This window comes from Channa argus, chromosome 18, assembly GCF_033026475.1.
Source record: "Channa argus isolate prfri chromosome 18, Channa argus male v1.0, whole genome shotgun sequence".
Classification (NCBI taxonomy): domain Eukaryota; kingdom Metazoa; phylum Chordata; class Actinopteri; order Anabantiformes; family Channidae; genus Channa; species Channa argus.
This window is the reverse complement of record NC_090214.1, coordinates 3,219,547-3,235,374: the sequence shown is the minus strand read 5'-3', so window position 1 is coordinate 3,235,374 and position 15,828 is coordinate 3,219,547. Positions and strand designations below refer to the sequence as shown.

The 15,828-nt window shown below is 43.7% G+C and overlaps 1 protein-coding gene across 6 annotated transcripts in view; it reads right to left on the bottom strand.

The window, feature by feature from the left end:
• Positions 1 to 5,156: 5,156 nt before the first annotated feature.
• Positions 5,157 to 15,828, bottom strand: part of adamts6 (ADAM metallopeptidase with thrombospondin type 1 motif, 6) — a 67,534-nt gene continuing 56,862 nt past the window's right edge. For 3 of the 6 annotated variants that reach the window (XM_067484154.1, XM_067484156.1, XM_067484155.1), the window contains one exon: positions 13,361 to 13,565. Coding sequence is in view for 4 of the 6 variants with exons in the window: in XM_067484155.1 (XP_067340256.1) it covers positions 13,524 to 13,565 (42 nt within the window). In the remaining 2 variants the exon portion in view is untranslated. The other 3 variants (XM_067484151.1, XM_067484152.1, XM_067484153.1) reach the window with 3 other exon arrangements.

Sequence of the window (15,828 nt, the reverse complement as noted above, 5' to 3'; positions counted from 1 at the left end):
GAACAAGCCCCTACAGATTCTGCTTTGGACAAGTGGGTACGACTGGAGGTCAGTGACCGAAGCGCTGACCTGCCCCTCGGGCAAAGTTCAGAACAGTTTCAACCAGTTCAGACAGACACTCGCGTTTACAGGGCACAGGTCAACTTTCTGCGGAGTTGGGACCCTCTGTGTGAGGGATGTAGGTGTAGAAAAACCTCGAGCGGCAGGTTTCACCTCTTCGAACAGCGTGTGCTGCGTTCATTTCACTTTCATCGAGACCATTCAGTCTGGTAATTCGGTAAGTTAGTGACTCTCGTCGTGCTCTCCTGGACGTAGAATCTGAAGGGGGTTCAATTTCATCAGCCGGCTGCAGTCTTTCTGTGCAGACTTTGCATGTTCTCCGGGTGCTTGTGTGGGTTTCCTCCAGTTGCCCCCCGCAGTCCAAAAAACGTGCATGTTAAGTTGACTGGTGACTGAATTGTCGGTAGGTGTGAATGTGAGTGTGAATGGTTGTCCGTCTGTCTGGTGTTAGACTGGACACCTGTCCAGGATGGACCCAGCCTCCCCGTGACCCTTTAGGGTCAATTGTAATTGTGATTTAGACGCCAGACAAGCAAGACAACATTACTAGAATTAACTCCACCAATCAGACATAATATTACATGACATCATGACATTATGACATTGTGACAGCAGCTCTGCCATGAATTCTACACTTACAAGGTTATAATTTCTCAGGTGATAACTGTACTTAGTTTATTATTGAGGTCATAATGGGAGGTGCTGGCCATCTTCTTCCTTTTTAAATAGAGTGTAAATCGACTTGGGTCGCATTAAATTGCACCAGTGTTCATAATGTTCTGCCTGATCGACGCGTATGTTTAACATTCAGACCAATACTGTGGACATTCTGTCATGACACAACAAGTGTTTCAAATTTTGTTACCTCGTTGCTGATGGAGTCAAAGGAGAAGGGAATAATATGCGAAAAGGTAAATCTGAATAAAAGTTTTGATTATTTTTTATTTTTTTGGGCCATAAAGTTTAACAAATCCACATTAGCCACCTGGTGACATCTGCTTTTTGTTGTTGTCCCCCCCAAAAAAATTCCCATCCAGACGCTAAAGCAAACAGTGACTTATCTCTGCTCAGAGTTTAGGGCCTGTCAGTCCGCAACCTGGATTAACCTGTTTTGTCTGTGCTAAAGACCCCTGTTGTTGTCCAAAACTTTTAAAACATTCCAACGCTAATCCGGGTTGCAGACATTACCCATGAGCAGAGGCAGTGCATTGTGGGTATCAGTGTCTGTAAAATACAGCTCTTTTAGAAAATGATTATGCTTTAAAAAAAAAAAAAAACAGTGTAGACGGTCGTTCACCTGATGTTTCTCATCTCACATTCTGACATAAAATCAGCTGAATTATCGCCGTGTGTGATGTCGATTTTAAAATACGTCAGAGACGAGAGTAAGCAGAGACAGCTCTGTTCTCAGGCTCCTGAACTGGCTGATGAATCATTTCATTAGGAGGAGACAGTGGAGAGGGTCCACCAAGGACAGCTAACGCACACCATAAGTTAGGACAACTTATTCCTCCATAAAAAACTTCATCTCCGAACATAATTACAGTTACAAGCTACTAGGAGAACATTTTTTTTAAGAGGGTTCACATTACCGCAGACCCTCAATGTGCCTCTTCATGTCCTCAGTACATCCCCGTATTATACCATGACTCACCTTTTTTCCCTGTCCAGACTGAAGGACATGTTGGCTGTGAAATGGAGACGACGTTACTGAACAGGCTAATAACCAGGAGCCTTGTAGTGTTCTGCACCATTATCATTTGTCCTCATTAGCCCACCGTCATTTATCTGTTGTGGGCAGTTGGAGCTGAGGAGGTGAAATCACAACATAACTCATTCTTGATGGGTTTCATAATGTCCTGCGGAGACGTCCTTAAGTGTGCTGTGTACAGGGAATGCTGATCTAGAGCCGCGTCCACCCAAATGATGACACACGCTCAATATGATCCAGTCTCATCCACAACCAAGCAGAAGCTCCTGGCCCAACTCCATCGGCCTAAGTGATTGGCTATTGATTTTTTTATACACTCAATCCACTTACCTGCTGTCTTTCCTGCTGACAGACGATATTATGGAAACAAAGCAGCATCTCTTAAAGGTGACCCAGCTCCCCGTTGAACCACAACGCGAATGGTAGCGACAGCGTGAAGATTTCAGTGTGTTTGAAAGCAATAAACACTTTGTGGACGACCCTTCCGAGGACTTTACTTGAATGTTCCTCATCTTGGAAGGTGTTGTGGGAAAAAATATAAAGCACATTGCACACATTGTCCGTGCACGTTCAGCTGTGGGAAAGAGCAGCGGGGCTTAAACAGGACAGAGCCCTGTAGATAACAGGTGCCGGAGTCGCGACCTTCCAGTCCCAGGCCGGCATTCCTGCCTGTCAGACCTCCCCGGCCCTGTGCATGCATCGTCTCCAGCCACACCATCTGGATGCGTTTGTCCTGCTGCACTGTGTTCAAAGCGTCCGAAGCACTTCAGCCACTCATCGACGACTCTGCGGTACCACAGCATCTTTGCTTAAGAATGATAAAAGCCCTTAGAGAGCTATGTTGTTCGTCGCTATGCTAATCCTCACACCTCCCACTTGGATAGTGTCCATTGTCTTTAGGCTTAGAGCTACTGGATGCCCTCAGGGCCCCAGCCAAGGCCCCGGGGCTTCAAAAGCTGGAGGGAGGCAGATGATCGCAACACAAGAAACTCAAATGTGACATTTAACATTTTGCAAAAACGTTTCCAGCATTTGAGCACGACTGCCGTTTGTGCACGCTTTCATGCATCCTGCTAATTGTGGCCCGATTGCGGCTGCATCTCTGTTTCGTCTTCTACCTTGCTGATAAGAGTACTGGCCGCTGTGAGTTTCCATTTCCAAGTGCAGGATCCTGGAGAAGGGAAGAAAGCTGTTCTCCATCTTCTCTACACCTCACAGTGTGTTATCACACTGCAGCCGGTGAGCTCCAGGTCTCAGGGACTTGAAAGACTGGGAAGTCACCGTGTCACTTATCTGTCAATAACACTCTTCAGAAGTCTTGGTTTTAAACAATTCTTCTGAAAGTGTCGCACTTGAATTTAAAGGTCCTTGTCACACCGGCATTTAAAACACAGGTCGTTTAAATTCTCCACGAAGGGATCAAGATTTGTGGATTCACTCGTGGACGTAAATTAAAGCCCTTTTGCATCAGTTGGGTCCACTGTGTTGGAATTTGACCCCCCACCATACTCCAACAGCAACCCGTCAAGATGGTGCTGAAATGTATTTTTGACCAAAATGATAGGAAGGAGTAAACAGAACAGTAGCGAGTACTACATTTCGCTGAAGTTTACCAGCAAGCACTGTGAGTACACTCATGTCACCTCCAAGAAATATACAGTTTAATTCAGCCTAAATATGCTCGTTTGCATGTAAGAAGGAAGGAAGAAAACACTTGGCAATTCAGAGATAAATACCAATAAATGCTGTGACATGTGTTTTCATAAACGTGATCTTCCTTCCATCCCTGCATATCACCTGGATGCCTCTTGGCTGAGCGTACAGGCTCTGCACTTCCGTTTGTCAAGAAAAACCTGATGTTTGTGTGTTTAGTTTACAACGAGCTGTCGTCAGCATACGCGCAAACACAAACGTGTTTTGTGTAGAGCCACTGCAGATATGGGAGCCGTTGGCTTAAACATCCACCTTCCCCCTTTTCTCTCTTCGTCTCCCTCAGCTCTGCAGGTTAGGACTAATGTAATCACAGACCCCTGTAGATGGCCCAGCGCGGGGAGACAGAAGCGGGGCCAGACGTACAGGTATTCTAAACTGGTTACATTAGACCAAACAGGCCATTTGTCTCCCTCTGTAATTGGACACTGTGGATTAGAAGGAGACGGGAGCATTTTCCAGCCAAGCGGGCTAGTTACTGTTTATTTGGAATTAATTACCAAGGAGAGTGGAAACCTTGCAAACCTTAACCTAAGAGTAATCCCAGACCCTTGAGGCCGGGACGAGAGGAAGGAGAGTACCGCACACTGTGGCGTCAGAGCTGGGACAGTGGGGTAATGTGTGTGACACTGAAGTCCAATGCAGATTTGTCCATTGGTGAAACTAAACAACCACTGCACCAATGCATGGCACAACGCAGGAGAGGTGCTTCCTGGAACCACATTGGGAATGATATGCTCAATCCTGACGCGGTTTCATAGTCCGACAACACACATGAAAGTGGGATGGGACAGCAAAGTGACGACGACTTAAGGACCCCGTGACAGTGTTTATAGGCCCGTCTTTCCAAGCCAGTTGGTCAGAACTGATACAGTCATCTGGGTGAAAGGGGACACATCTTCAAAAACTACAAGCAAGTCCAGTTGCCACTGAACAGAACTTCATCCACGGAGCGTCGAAGAGGCTTCAAGAAGTGTTTGGACACCTTAATGAGTCCAAGTCCAAGCCAGACTCATCCTGGCTACATGTAGAAGTGTCCTTGACAAGACAACACACCCAGAGTTTCCTAGGTGGGTCAGGTGATCACCTTACATGACGCTAACTACTGCCAAAAGGGGCTTCTGCACATGGTGGGAGCAGAAGCGTCTGAATGATTTCGGAAATGAGAAAATTCAGTTGTTTCCCTTGTCCTGATGGGGTTTTAGCGCACATGAATTTAAATCGACACAATAACGTGTCCAAAAGGCCAGAACAGCTCTTACTTTAGAACTTCTCCGATTCAGTCACTCTAAACAGAGAGCGAATGACTGAATGTCTTCAGCAGCAGTGACGAGTATCGCGGTGCGATGCCATTAGCTGTTCTCATGCGGTGGACGCTTTCCCAGAGCTGAGTGAAAGGACAGGGGGTATAGATCCCCTTAAAGCCTGTGAGAACAGAGCATCCGCCCTGGCACCAGCACTTCTCATTTGATCCTTAGCGTAGGTTGAGAGGGGTTTCTCCCCCCCACCCCCCCCTCCTCCTCTCTCTCTCTCACAGGCATCACCGTGATCCTGCAAAGTTGCTCAGACATGTTTTGATGCCTTTGGACAAGACGGAGAAAACAAAATAAATGAATCCACTAACACGGAGTCCTGTTAAAAGCTGCTCTTTTATTGTATCTACTTTAAAAAAAAAAAAAAAAAATGTTGGTGAAGGGCTGTATCACTGCATTTTTTTCACTATGCTACACTTAAAAGTTTGCATGCAGTGAAATAAATGTACAAGTGAGACAATGCAATAAATTAGCATATAATTTACATTTGAAAAAAATTAGTAACAGTGTACCAACATTAATACTGAATATAAAATATATGCAACTAATCACATGATGCTTTTCATTTCTTTTGCACTTAAGGTACAGGTATAACCAATGTGACATTCAAACATCCAAGTTCACAGCAACGAGTACCAGTTTGATTGATTTCACGTCTCTCTTTCTGGAGGCTCTTTATCCCACAGCCAGCAGATAGGTTAGTCCAGGCAGTGACAAATGCTTCCCGGTGTCCACTGTCCTTTCCTAACTGCTTCAAAGTTGTGTAACCGATCAATTCTGCTCGACGTTGTCACACTGAAGGTGGCTACGAAAAAGTAGCAGCAGCAGCAAAATGAGAAATGAGTTGTTAACAGCTTTGATGAGATCCTCGCACACTCCTACATTGTCTGTCAGATTTCCTCCTGTACCTCCATAACAAGTCCCTTTCACAAGCCCCAAACCAGCACAAATGGCAACTGGGTAAAGGGATCAGTGAAAACTGGGTGAGTGTCCAGTTTGTTGGTACTACAAATAATATGCGTTTAACAATGAATCTTCCCAGTGTGAGGTATAAACAGATACAAACAAAACAATAGCATGACCAGCATTTAGAAACAGAGATATTGACAAGGATAGTATTTCATATTGTTTGGACCCAGCCTCCCTTTTATGCACACTGGAGAGGGCTGGGTAGAAGCACCCACTCGATAGCACCAGAAGCCTGGGAAGGCCGTAACCCTTGGAGCAGAGCAGGAGGAAAAGAAGAGGTAAACACAGTACTCCATGGAAATCAAAAAACACGAAAATAGAAAAGGGTGGAAAGCACCATTCAGTTGGCTGTTTGTCTTTTCGCAAAGGGACAAAGATGATGAGAGTAAGAGGAAAACGGGACATTGGTAACTTTATCTGAATAGAGGGGGGTCTGACGTCCAGATATGTGGACTGGCAACAAAACCGTAATAAATGTGGTGTGTGTGTGTGTGTGTGTGTGTGTGTGTGTGGCACTAAACCATTACTCAAAACAAATAGTTTGACATTGTGGGACACATGCCTATTCACCGACTTGCAGAGACTTCGATGAGTTAAGTCTGTCATGTCTGAGGGAAGCTACAGCCGGGAGATGTTGCTTAGCCCAGTAACTAGTATCTGTAGTCTTGTTGAAGCTTTCAAATTTAACGGATGGGTTATGTGCCAAACTATTTACACCATGACTAGTCTTTATGTTAAAGCTAAGCTGCATTTGCATATTCAGAAAACATGACTAATATTTCTCTTTCCAAATAAAAAAACTGTCCAAAGCATCCGACTAGTCCCTTTGAACGCTCATCAGTGCTGAAACCATGGAAACGCAACAAGCGGTTTCATAGAATAAGCTCCTTCAAAATGAATCCTTCAATAGTGAACTTAAAAGCTCAGAACGGGCCTGTTTAGTTCCCATGTTTCATGCAGCCCGGGCACCGTCCCACTACATGTTCGTACTACTTTGGACAATGGGTTCAATCTTATTTGCCAGTTAGGAACAAAGGCATCTGTTTGCGGAAAGACAAAAAAAAAAAAAAAAAAACACAAGTTAAAATCCTCCTCGTGCTATTTTCTGGTTCTGGATTAAGTTTTATATATATTATATGAGTCCTTACAGTATATAAGGGTTTAACATATGTTACAGTATGTAATATTTTCATTCCAGCACAGAGACGCTGGAATTCCATCACATTCCATTCCATGACAGTAGGCTACTATCTGACAAAAACATGACACTGTCTCAGATCCGTTGGGAATTGTACAATAAATATACAGTACACTGATGGGGGTTCTCTGTCGGAGTTTAGCTGTAACTTGGCCCAAGTATTTACATGACAAAAAAGTGCACCGAAGTTAAAAGTCTGCCTGCCAACAGCACCGTCATGGTTGTGCCGACGACAGGAATCCGACTCTTAGCTCCCACCCCAACCCCCTTCCCCTGCTCTGTTTGTCCGTCTCCAGGGTACATCCTCAGCGAGCGGTGTGTCCAGCACTTTGGATTCATAAAACAACAACAAACACAGAAAAAGACTAACAAAGATACCAATAATATTTATATTATTATTATTATTATAATAAAAAATAACATCACTAACAAATGAACCTCCAAGTTCCACTTCACAGAAGTGAAAATTTAAAAAAAAATTAAAATAAAAAATTGGGTTTTGCGTCAGCATTTCGAGCTGAGCAGTGGTTTGGATTCCACCATGATGGAGGGCAGGAGGATCAGGTGTGAGAAATCTGGGAAATCCGAACTTCCCACACCTCTTCCACCAGCAGATCCTTTCGCCTTTTACTGCTGTTTTCAGTCTGCCTTGTTTTTTTTTCTCTCCTCTCCCCCTCAGTGCTGCGTCGGCCTCCCTCCATTTTTCTTGCCTTTTCCACCCCCACCCCCTCCTCCGTCTCGCTCTCGCTACATCATGCTCCTGGGCTCCAGCGGTCAGTGTCCCTGGCAGGTCTTGCAGCACATCTGTCTGAAGTATGCTCTGCTGCAGAACTTGAACTTCAGCACCAGCGGGCAGTAGGCCACTTTGTTTACATCTTTGCATTCTGGAGAGAGAAAGAACTAATCTGGGTTAAACAGTAAAGAACTTTATTATGTTTGAAAAAAAATGCCTGATGTTTTTTGGCATTTCCTTTTAAGAGCTGACCTGCTTCTAGCCCCAGTGCCTCTCACATCACTGCATTTTCTTCTTCTGCATGCTGTGCTTATAAACCTTTACAAGATAAACTTTGTTTTATCTCGAGTTTGTTTCTCTTGTGTCTCTCAGGTCCAGTTTTATGGTGTTCTGTTTAATTGTTGTGAATCAGTGACGTGTGTAATTATATGATACCTATCTTATGTTGCCATTTGGCACAGCCGCTCTGTGAACAGATACCTTATCCCAACACTTCCTGGTTAAAGATGAAATCAAACTTCTAAAAGAAAGTGTATTAGCTTTGCATTGGAGTCACATAGCTAAACATTTGGTTTTCTGGTGATATTTAAAGGCCGGGAGGTTGTTTGAAACGATGCAAAAATATTTGTCCGTTTCCATGTTGTGACTAAAACTATTGGAAATTGAAAGTATTAAAATTAAAAGTATCAGCTATATTAGTATTAGCATTTCTGCAGACTTTTAAAGACCTTTTCAATACTGCAGAGAATGTAAATTAATGCAAGATGTCCAAAACAAAAAGGCATTGAGGGCCATATGAGAATTTATTTATTTATTTAAACTCACTTAATAGCAGTACATCATTCCTAATGATGTATTTAAACTGAATTACCACAATGCAGAAAGACAGCAAAAACGGAAAGTGAATTAAAAGTCATCCTAAATTGACACAAATTGAGCTTCTGGTTACTGAGGTGTGTCTGCAGCACAACTTCCAGACACAACTGTGCCTAAACTTTTGCATTGTAGCGGTGTATCATCTCTCACTTGCCTGTAATTTGACACAAAATCTTTTTCCGACTAATATCGCTGCCTCCGGCATTAATAGCAGAATTATTTTTGATACAGACGTTTCAGGACTTGCAGCTTTTTACGTTTCTGTCCAAGATTCATACAAAACTATTTCTGCTACCTTGATCAAGGAAAACAATTGTAACATCATATTTTCCAGCTGGTTTGTTTGAAGTTTCTTCAGAACTAGAAGTTTAGTTAAATAAGCTTCTGGGTTTGGTAACACGTTAAGAGGCACAAACTGGGGCTAACCTGCTACATTAGGGCTGGTGTATCTCCCTGTGGCCTCAGCAGAATAAAACTCTGCAACTATACTTGGATGCGGAGGCTAAGACAGATCCTGGCCTCGTTCACTAACTGGGCTGTCTGCCATCTTCCCTACGATGCATACACACACACACACACACAGCCTGCTGGATGCTGGACAGGCAGCGCTCTAAATGCCTTATCACGATCAGAGTGTCTTCCCTTATTAGGCTTTGGCCCCTGCGTCCACAGAGCCAAATGAAACGAGACGTTGCCTCACTGCTGTCCGTAAAGGAACAATTAGCCTACAGCTAATCCCATTAGCCAGCCTGTAAACACTGCTCACGTTTTCCATTCAGGCTAATCGAAAGGCCCTTCTCTGCGCATCTGAATAGCCATCCATCATGTGTAAGTGTATATGGAGGGCTAAGCTGTTTCGATTTGACCAGGAGCCAACTTCACTGGAAAGATTAATGTAGCTGGCAAAGTATAGAGGAATGTGTCAACCAAGCGTGTTTAGGTCATAGCAGAACGGTGAAGATGAAGATAGAGACACTTTGTAACCTCTTCAACCGGCGCTTTGTGTGAAAGCGCTGCACATGAATAATCTGCATTTGCATTTGAAGGAACGACAGGTTTAAACAGTAGTCTTCAGGTGACAAGCCAGCGACATACAAATGTGATGCCGGGCTCAGATCAGCACGCGCCATCCGCCACATTTCATCATCTTACCGTCGCCATTTGCTATGGGGGTGGCATCACACTTGCTCTCGCACTGCTGCATGTTGGTGGGTCGGAGGGCTTCTGCGCACTCATTAGACACCTGCCCGGTGTACAAGACACACTGCACAATCCTCATCTGCTGGCCCAGGCCGCACTGTGCTGAGCACTGCAACAGAAAACATCAGAAGGAAGCTTAGTGTCGCCGCAGGAGAGTAGTTAGGCCTAAAAGGTTTCATAAATGAGGACCGTCTTTTCTTTGTGTCCCTGAGTGCTGGACTGGGAAGCTGTCTTCAGTCCGTCCCCCAGATACACACTCAGCCGTTGTAGGTAATCCCTGCACATAAGCTGCACAACCTGATCCAATCATCCAATCTTTAGGGCACAGACTCTTTTGTCTGATTCAGCTGGCTGCTACTGTGTCGCCCCAACTATGACTAACGAGGTCAGCTGTTGTTCACTGGTTTTTTTTTTTTTGTTCTGCACTAAAGAGAAAGATTAGAGAGGAGAGAAAAAGAAATGGAAAGTTGCCTTAATTCCTCACAGACTAAGAGCTGAAATACAAACATATTGGTGGCAGCGCGGGCAAACGCAGACAGGCTGTTACTACAAAGTAGCCACAACAGCAGTGGAATGAAGGAAAAGAAGAACGTCTCCAAAGTGCAACAGAACAAGTTCCCAAAACTTGTGCATCACACATTCGATTAACATGTTTGCTTTTTTACTGCACACTTTATTTTTAGATACTTAATTTTTTTCACGACCCTTTATCACGTTGGTGTTGACCTTGAGCTTTCAAAGTCTGACTCAGTGGGGGCCCCCTCAGGAAAGCTTCAGACAACTGGTTGATTTGAGGGATAATCATGCTCTAAGGTTTGAAACCACAATTCCCATAATGTGGGGCTTTGGGAATGTAAGCAGGAAGTATAACATTGCCATTAATTATGTTGCGGGCTATAACTTGAGCCTTGTGTCAAACCTATATTTGTTTACCTTTAGACAAATTGGCCCCATTAGCCATTAGCAGTTTGTGTTTGCCGTGTTCCCACTGATGCACCGACAACCATCAATGGATTGCTTTTATTGAAGGAAACTTAAAGACGTGACTATTGTGAGTCAAGTTCTGGAGTTCGGATTTGTGAATGTTGGGAGTGACATCACGGAAAATTTAAATTAAACTGAATGTGAAAATAATGTTCATCTGTATGAGTTAGGACTGCAATCTACTTCCAACAACTGTGCATTGCAACCACTCCTGTAGCGCAGTTAGTAAGGCAGTTGTCCACAGACAACGGGGTCAGTGGTTCGATCCCCGGTCCCACCTTTGTGTCGAAGTGTCCTTGGGCAAGACACGGGTGGGTCAGGTGAGCACCTTGCGAGGCAGCCACCACCATTGTTGTGTGTGTGTGTGTCTGTGTGAATGGATGAATGAGAAGCAACATTGTAAAATGCTTTGGATAAAAGCAGCCAGTTACCATTTTAGACTGTCTGCAGCTGCTGATTGTTAGCAGACTCAAAAAAAAACACTAAGCGACTCATCTTCAAATTAAAGGACCAAGCAGAATAAAACACACGTACCCTCCTCTAACTGAAAATGTTTTTCATCATTATCGGATAAACTGTGAACCAGATATAGTCACAAATTCATCATACATTCATTCATAATATCAAAGTTGCAGTAAGACGCTAACTTTTGTGCTTGATATTCTCTGTTTCGTGGGTCTTACACCGAAGTTTTTTCGAATTACCAGGGGCAGATTTTGAATTGAATATATGTCAGAGTATACTGAAAGATTTTTTTGCAATCAAAAAGTGACTTAAGATTCCTCTTTCACGATGGTTCACAAGTTTGTCTGGTATTTTATATAAGAGAAGAAGCAAAGAATTTTAACAAAATCGACTATTCGATGGACTTGACTACCACATTTGCACCACATTCAATCTGCCAGTTGTAATAAAAACTAAGATTGGTTCTTTCGACCTCCAATAAAGAGCAAATTCCTTTGCAGGAGAAAATAAAAAAGGGATGATTGCAGTAGGTGCCAAAACACCCTCAGCAAAACACAAGCCCCACATTAAGTTGATACCGTCATAATTTATCCACTTTGGAAGCATGAGGAAATAAAACACCTGTGTGTGTGTGTGTGTGTGTGTGTGTGTCTGTGTGTGTGTGTATGCATGAACCCAAAAAATAGCCAGGCCCCCCCCGGACAAGAAAACTACCTTTCGGCTGCCTCAAGATCTGTGAGCCTGCATGTCATCCCTTCCTAATTAAAGAGTCTTTATAAGGGCCCACTGCCAGCCATGACAGATGGTCAACGTCTATGGTGTGACTTAAGTGGGATTTGAACCAGTGACCTTTTGGCCAGGGAGACTAGGAGCTCAGTAGCTGGCAACAATCTTCCCTTTCTGACGCCTTACCTTTCAGCTGGTGAGGGGCAAGAGCAGTAAGGGTGAGGCTTGTAATCGCAGCCCAAAAAAATACAAACTCACACATCTCTGCAGTGCATGAGAAAGTGCTGTGTAAGACCAGACGTCAGCTGCTATGAGGCTTTGACCTCAGCTCAGGATGGCGAGGAGCCCGCTCTTTGATGAAGCAAACTGAGGTTATCAGTCAGCTCTGCTGTGTGTCTTGGCACTGATAGATAGTAAAGGTGTGTTACTGAAGTTTGTGATCACACAGGTGGCCGTTATAAGGGGAAGCCAGATGTAAGCTGCAATATAACCTGCTTGACTCCTGACCTTTAACCTCTGACCGTAACGAAAACGATCTCAAACCATGACATCAACTCCACCGGAGCACGGGAGACCCACACATCCGTCCTCTAAACATCAGCCCACACTGTTTAAAATTCCACTTTTACACAAAATTATGAACAAATCCAACAATAACAAGACATCCTTCTTGGTAGATACAACTTTCTGTGACGCACGTTTTTTTGGCGCCCGCTCACCAACATGAGTCAGCTGTGTTTTAACGCGTTCAGCAGCTTTTGCCGCGCACCCTAAGTCACATCGGGGTGAAGCCAAGAACGCTATTCCTCGCTCTTCCTCTAAATCGTGTTCCTGGAAGTGATAGAAGTCTGGTCTGGTCTGAGATAAACTTCAAACAGCCAGGAGGCTATTACTGCCACTGATCACACATTCCAGGCCTGTTCGAGCACTTGGGCTCGTAACACACAAGCACATCCTCTATGCACACATCACAGGCCATGTCATGCGTGTGTAAATTATGTTAACCATTCGCCAACACACCAATCTCTCTGTGCAACATTCAAGCCACCATTTAAAGAATTACTCTGCATGCTGTTTTTTTGGGAAGTTCACTCAAATCATGCACGTTAAAAGTCTGTGTGTGGTCAGATCAGGCTGCTAATTAAAGGAGGTGAAACTCTACCTGTCCCCATTCACCAGCCATCCAGCGAGGAGGAGGACAGCGCCCTAAACTGCAGCGCATTCGGACTGGAGGTCTGGTGTGGCTCGGGCAGTGGGAGAGCGGGAAGGTCTTGGTCAGGTCGCTGCTCTTGCATAAAGCGATGCGGTGCTTATTGCCAGGGCCACACTTAGGTGTGCACTAAAGGAGGAGGAGACGGTATAAGAAGAAAACCTCGACAGCACAGCTAAAGGGAGCAGTTACTTTCGGCATGTACCTCAGACCAGTCCAGAGTGACCCACTTTGGCGGGCACGACTGGTTGTTGCAGGATTCTTGTTCAATGGGCCGGTGAGTGAGACAGTGGGTGTCCTCCAGTGTCTCCTCCTCAGCAGGGCCGATCTTCCTGATACACAGGACGGTCCTCGTCCTTATCCCTCCGTCACACGTCTTCCCACACTCCGACCAGTCGCCAATAAACCACCTAGAGGAGAGAAGCTCGAGTTAAAACAGAAGAACCAAAGCCAACAGTTCTGTACAAGAACTGCAATTTGTGTCACAGTGGTTACTGCTGTGTGTTCCTGTAAAGTCCCTCTGGGTAATTGATTACACTCGGGCAAAGTCACTTACAAGGTGAAATCACATTAAAGTGACTTTATCAAGGTTTAAGTTACCTTTGCATTTCTCAGAGTTAATTTATTTTGTGGGCATCCTATTTAGGACAGCTGAGGATAAATCTGGGCATCACCTTACAAACCTTCAGACTGACTCCAGCTGCCATCCTTTAAGTGTCAAACCTCACCTGTATGACTAAGATGGTTCTAAAGAGATGACTAACGTTTTGAGCCCCTCGTTTATCCAAGCAGGGCGACCAAAACATTAGAGCCACCTCTTATCGTGCACCCCAGTAAGACTCCAGCACCCACTATGACATCAATAACAATCAAGAGTAGAATTATCACCTTTCTGACAGTTTTAACTTAGAAACTGAGAAATTATGAAACTGTAAAAGTAGAAATCATGGCCGAGCCCTTAGACTGTAGAGGTGTACGTGATTAAATGTCCACTGAGTGTAGAACTCAGCCTATTGAAAGTGTTACCGTATTGTCACTAATGTACTGATTCCCCAAATGTTAAACATGAATGCGTCAAAAGCATGTCTGCTTACATAACAAACATATTTTGGTTTTAACAATATTCAATTTGTTTCTTAAACTATGAAATGGACCAACACCTGCGCAAAGAGTCTTGGTTTGTACACTATTATTCATTACAATACGAACAGGATGTTTACTGCTCTTTAGCGTGCAGTGCCGGGGCATGACAGGCAAGAAAATTAGACCCAGGGTAGTTTAACCTCCCGTCGACGCACTTTAGAATTAATATAATAAAACTGCCCAAACAACAGCCCTCTAAACACATCTAGCCTTTGAGATATTACATCATCTGAAGGAATGTATACAGAATTAACAATATGCTCAAACATCTGTGTTAGCTTTCATTACTCCAGCCCATAAAACCCTGGCTACTCTAAAACAATTGTGTTTACGTGCTCTGCTTTAGTCGGCCTTTCCTGAGGCTGGAGAGCGGTCGTGTCGATCCCTAACAGACACAAATGCCCCAAAGTGTTTTACAGTAACTCTAGACACACACATGCAATGCAAAAGCAGTCAAATACTATAAAAAAAAAAAGAAAAAAAAGAAGAGGAGATGCCACAAGTCTGCATCAACTGAATACAGATGTGAAAATAAATAACCCAAGACTGTAGTTTGAACTAATGAAAACATATTACCACTTATACAGTAGATTTATGAAACTATCAACTTCTTTGGCTGAAGCGTAGCTGGAAGACACAAACACTCACTCTCATATACAAACAGCTGTCAGTGTGAAACTAATTAAGCCGATGCATTTAATCCCTCTTTTTCCAGACATGATTGAAGGGAGTCTGGCCATGTTTCCAGCCCCAGTGTGGGGTTTACGGACACTTGGCCACCACCCACATGTTCATATTCCACCTGTATATGTCTGTATTACCCCTCGAGGATCAGTTAAGAAGCCAAAACAATCAAACACAGGTGGTCATTTTCAAGACTCTTATGTTTGGCACGAGGCAAACACTGAAAATAGTTAACATACGAAGTGATAAATCACTGCATTTTTATTTTATTATTTTCTTCCAAACACATTTTACAACCAGGGCTCATTGAAGGTGAATTAATATCACGACTCACAGTCTTTCTTTTGAAAGCATTGGGTTGAAGCTGCTATACCCAACATTTTAAGGGAAGAATAGATCAAATGTCCACGTGTAATGTGGAAGGTGACTATGACAAACGTACAGAGAATCATCTCATGATGCAGTTTTTAATCAGCTGTCTCATTTTGGTTTCATAGCAAACAGCTTTTTACTGGTGCTGTTTTACTGGTCTCGTGTTTCCAGATGCTGCAATAAACAAGATCTAAACAACCCAGTTGGTAGAGATCGAAACAGAGCTAAATCAGAGTGAATTCGTCCTATGGACAGAGTCACTGAAAGTGAATTAACTAGCTTTTTTAATACTTAAATATTTTGGAATCCTTTCAGTTTCAGTATGAGGGACGTGTATTTTATTTTCATTAGGCTGGTAAGCTTGATGTACTGACTGGCCCTGTGTTTACTATGCCTACAGATACAAATGAAAAGACTGCGTGATCAAAGCTGAGCTTCGGGAAGGTAAGAGATATGGGTCAGGATGAGGAGGCA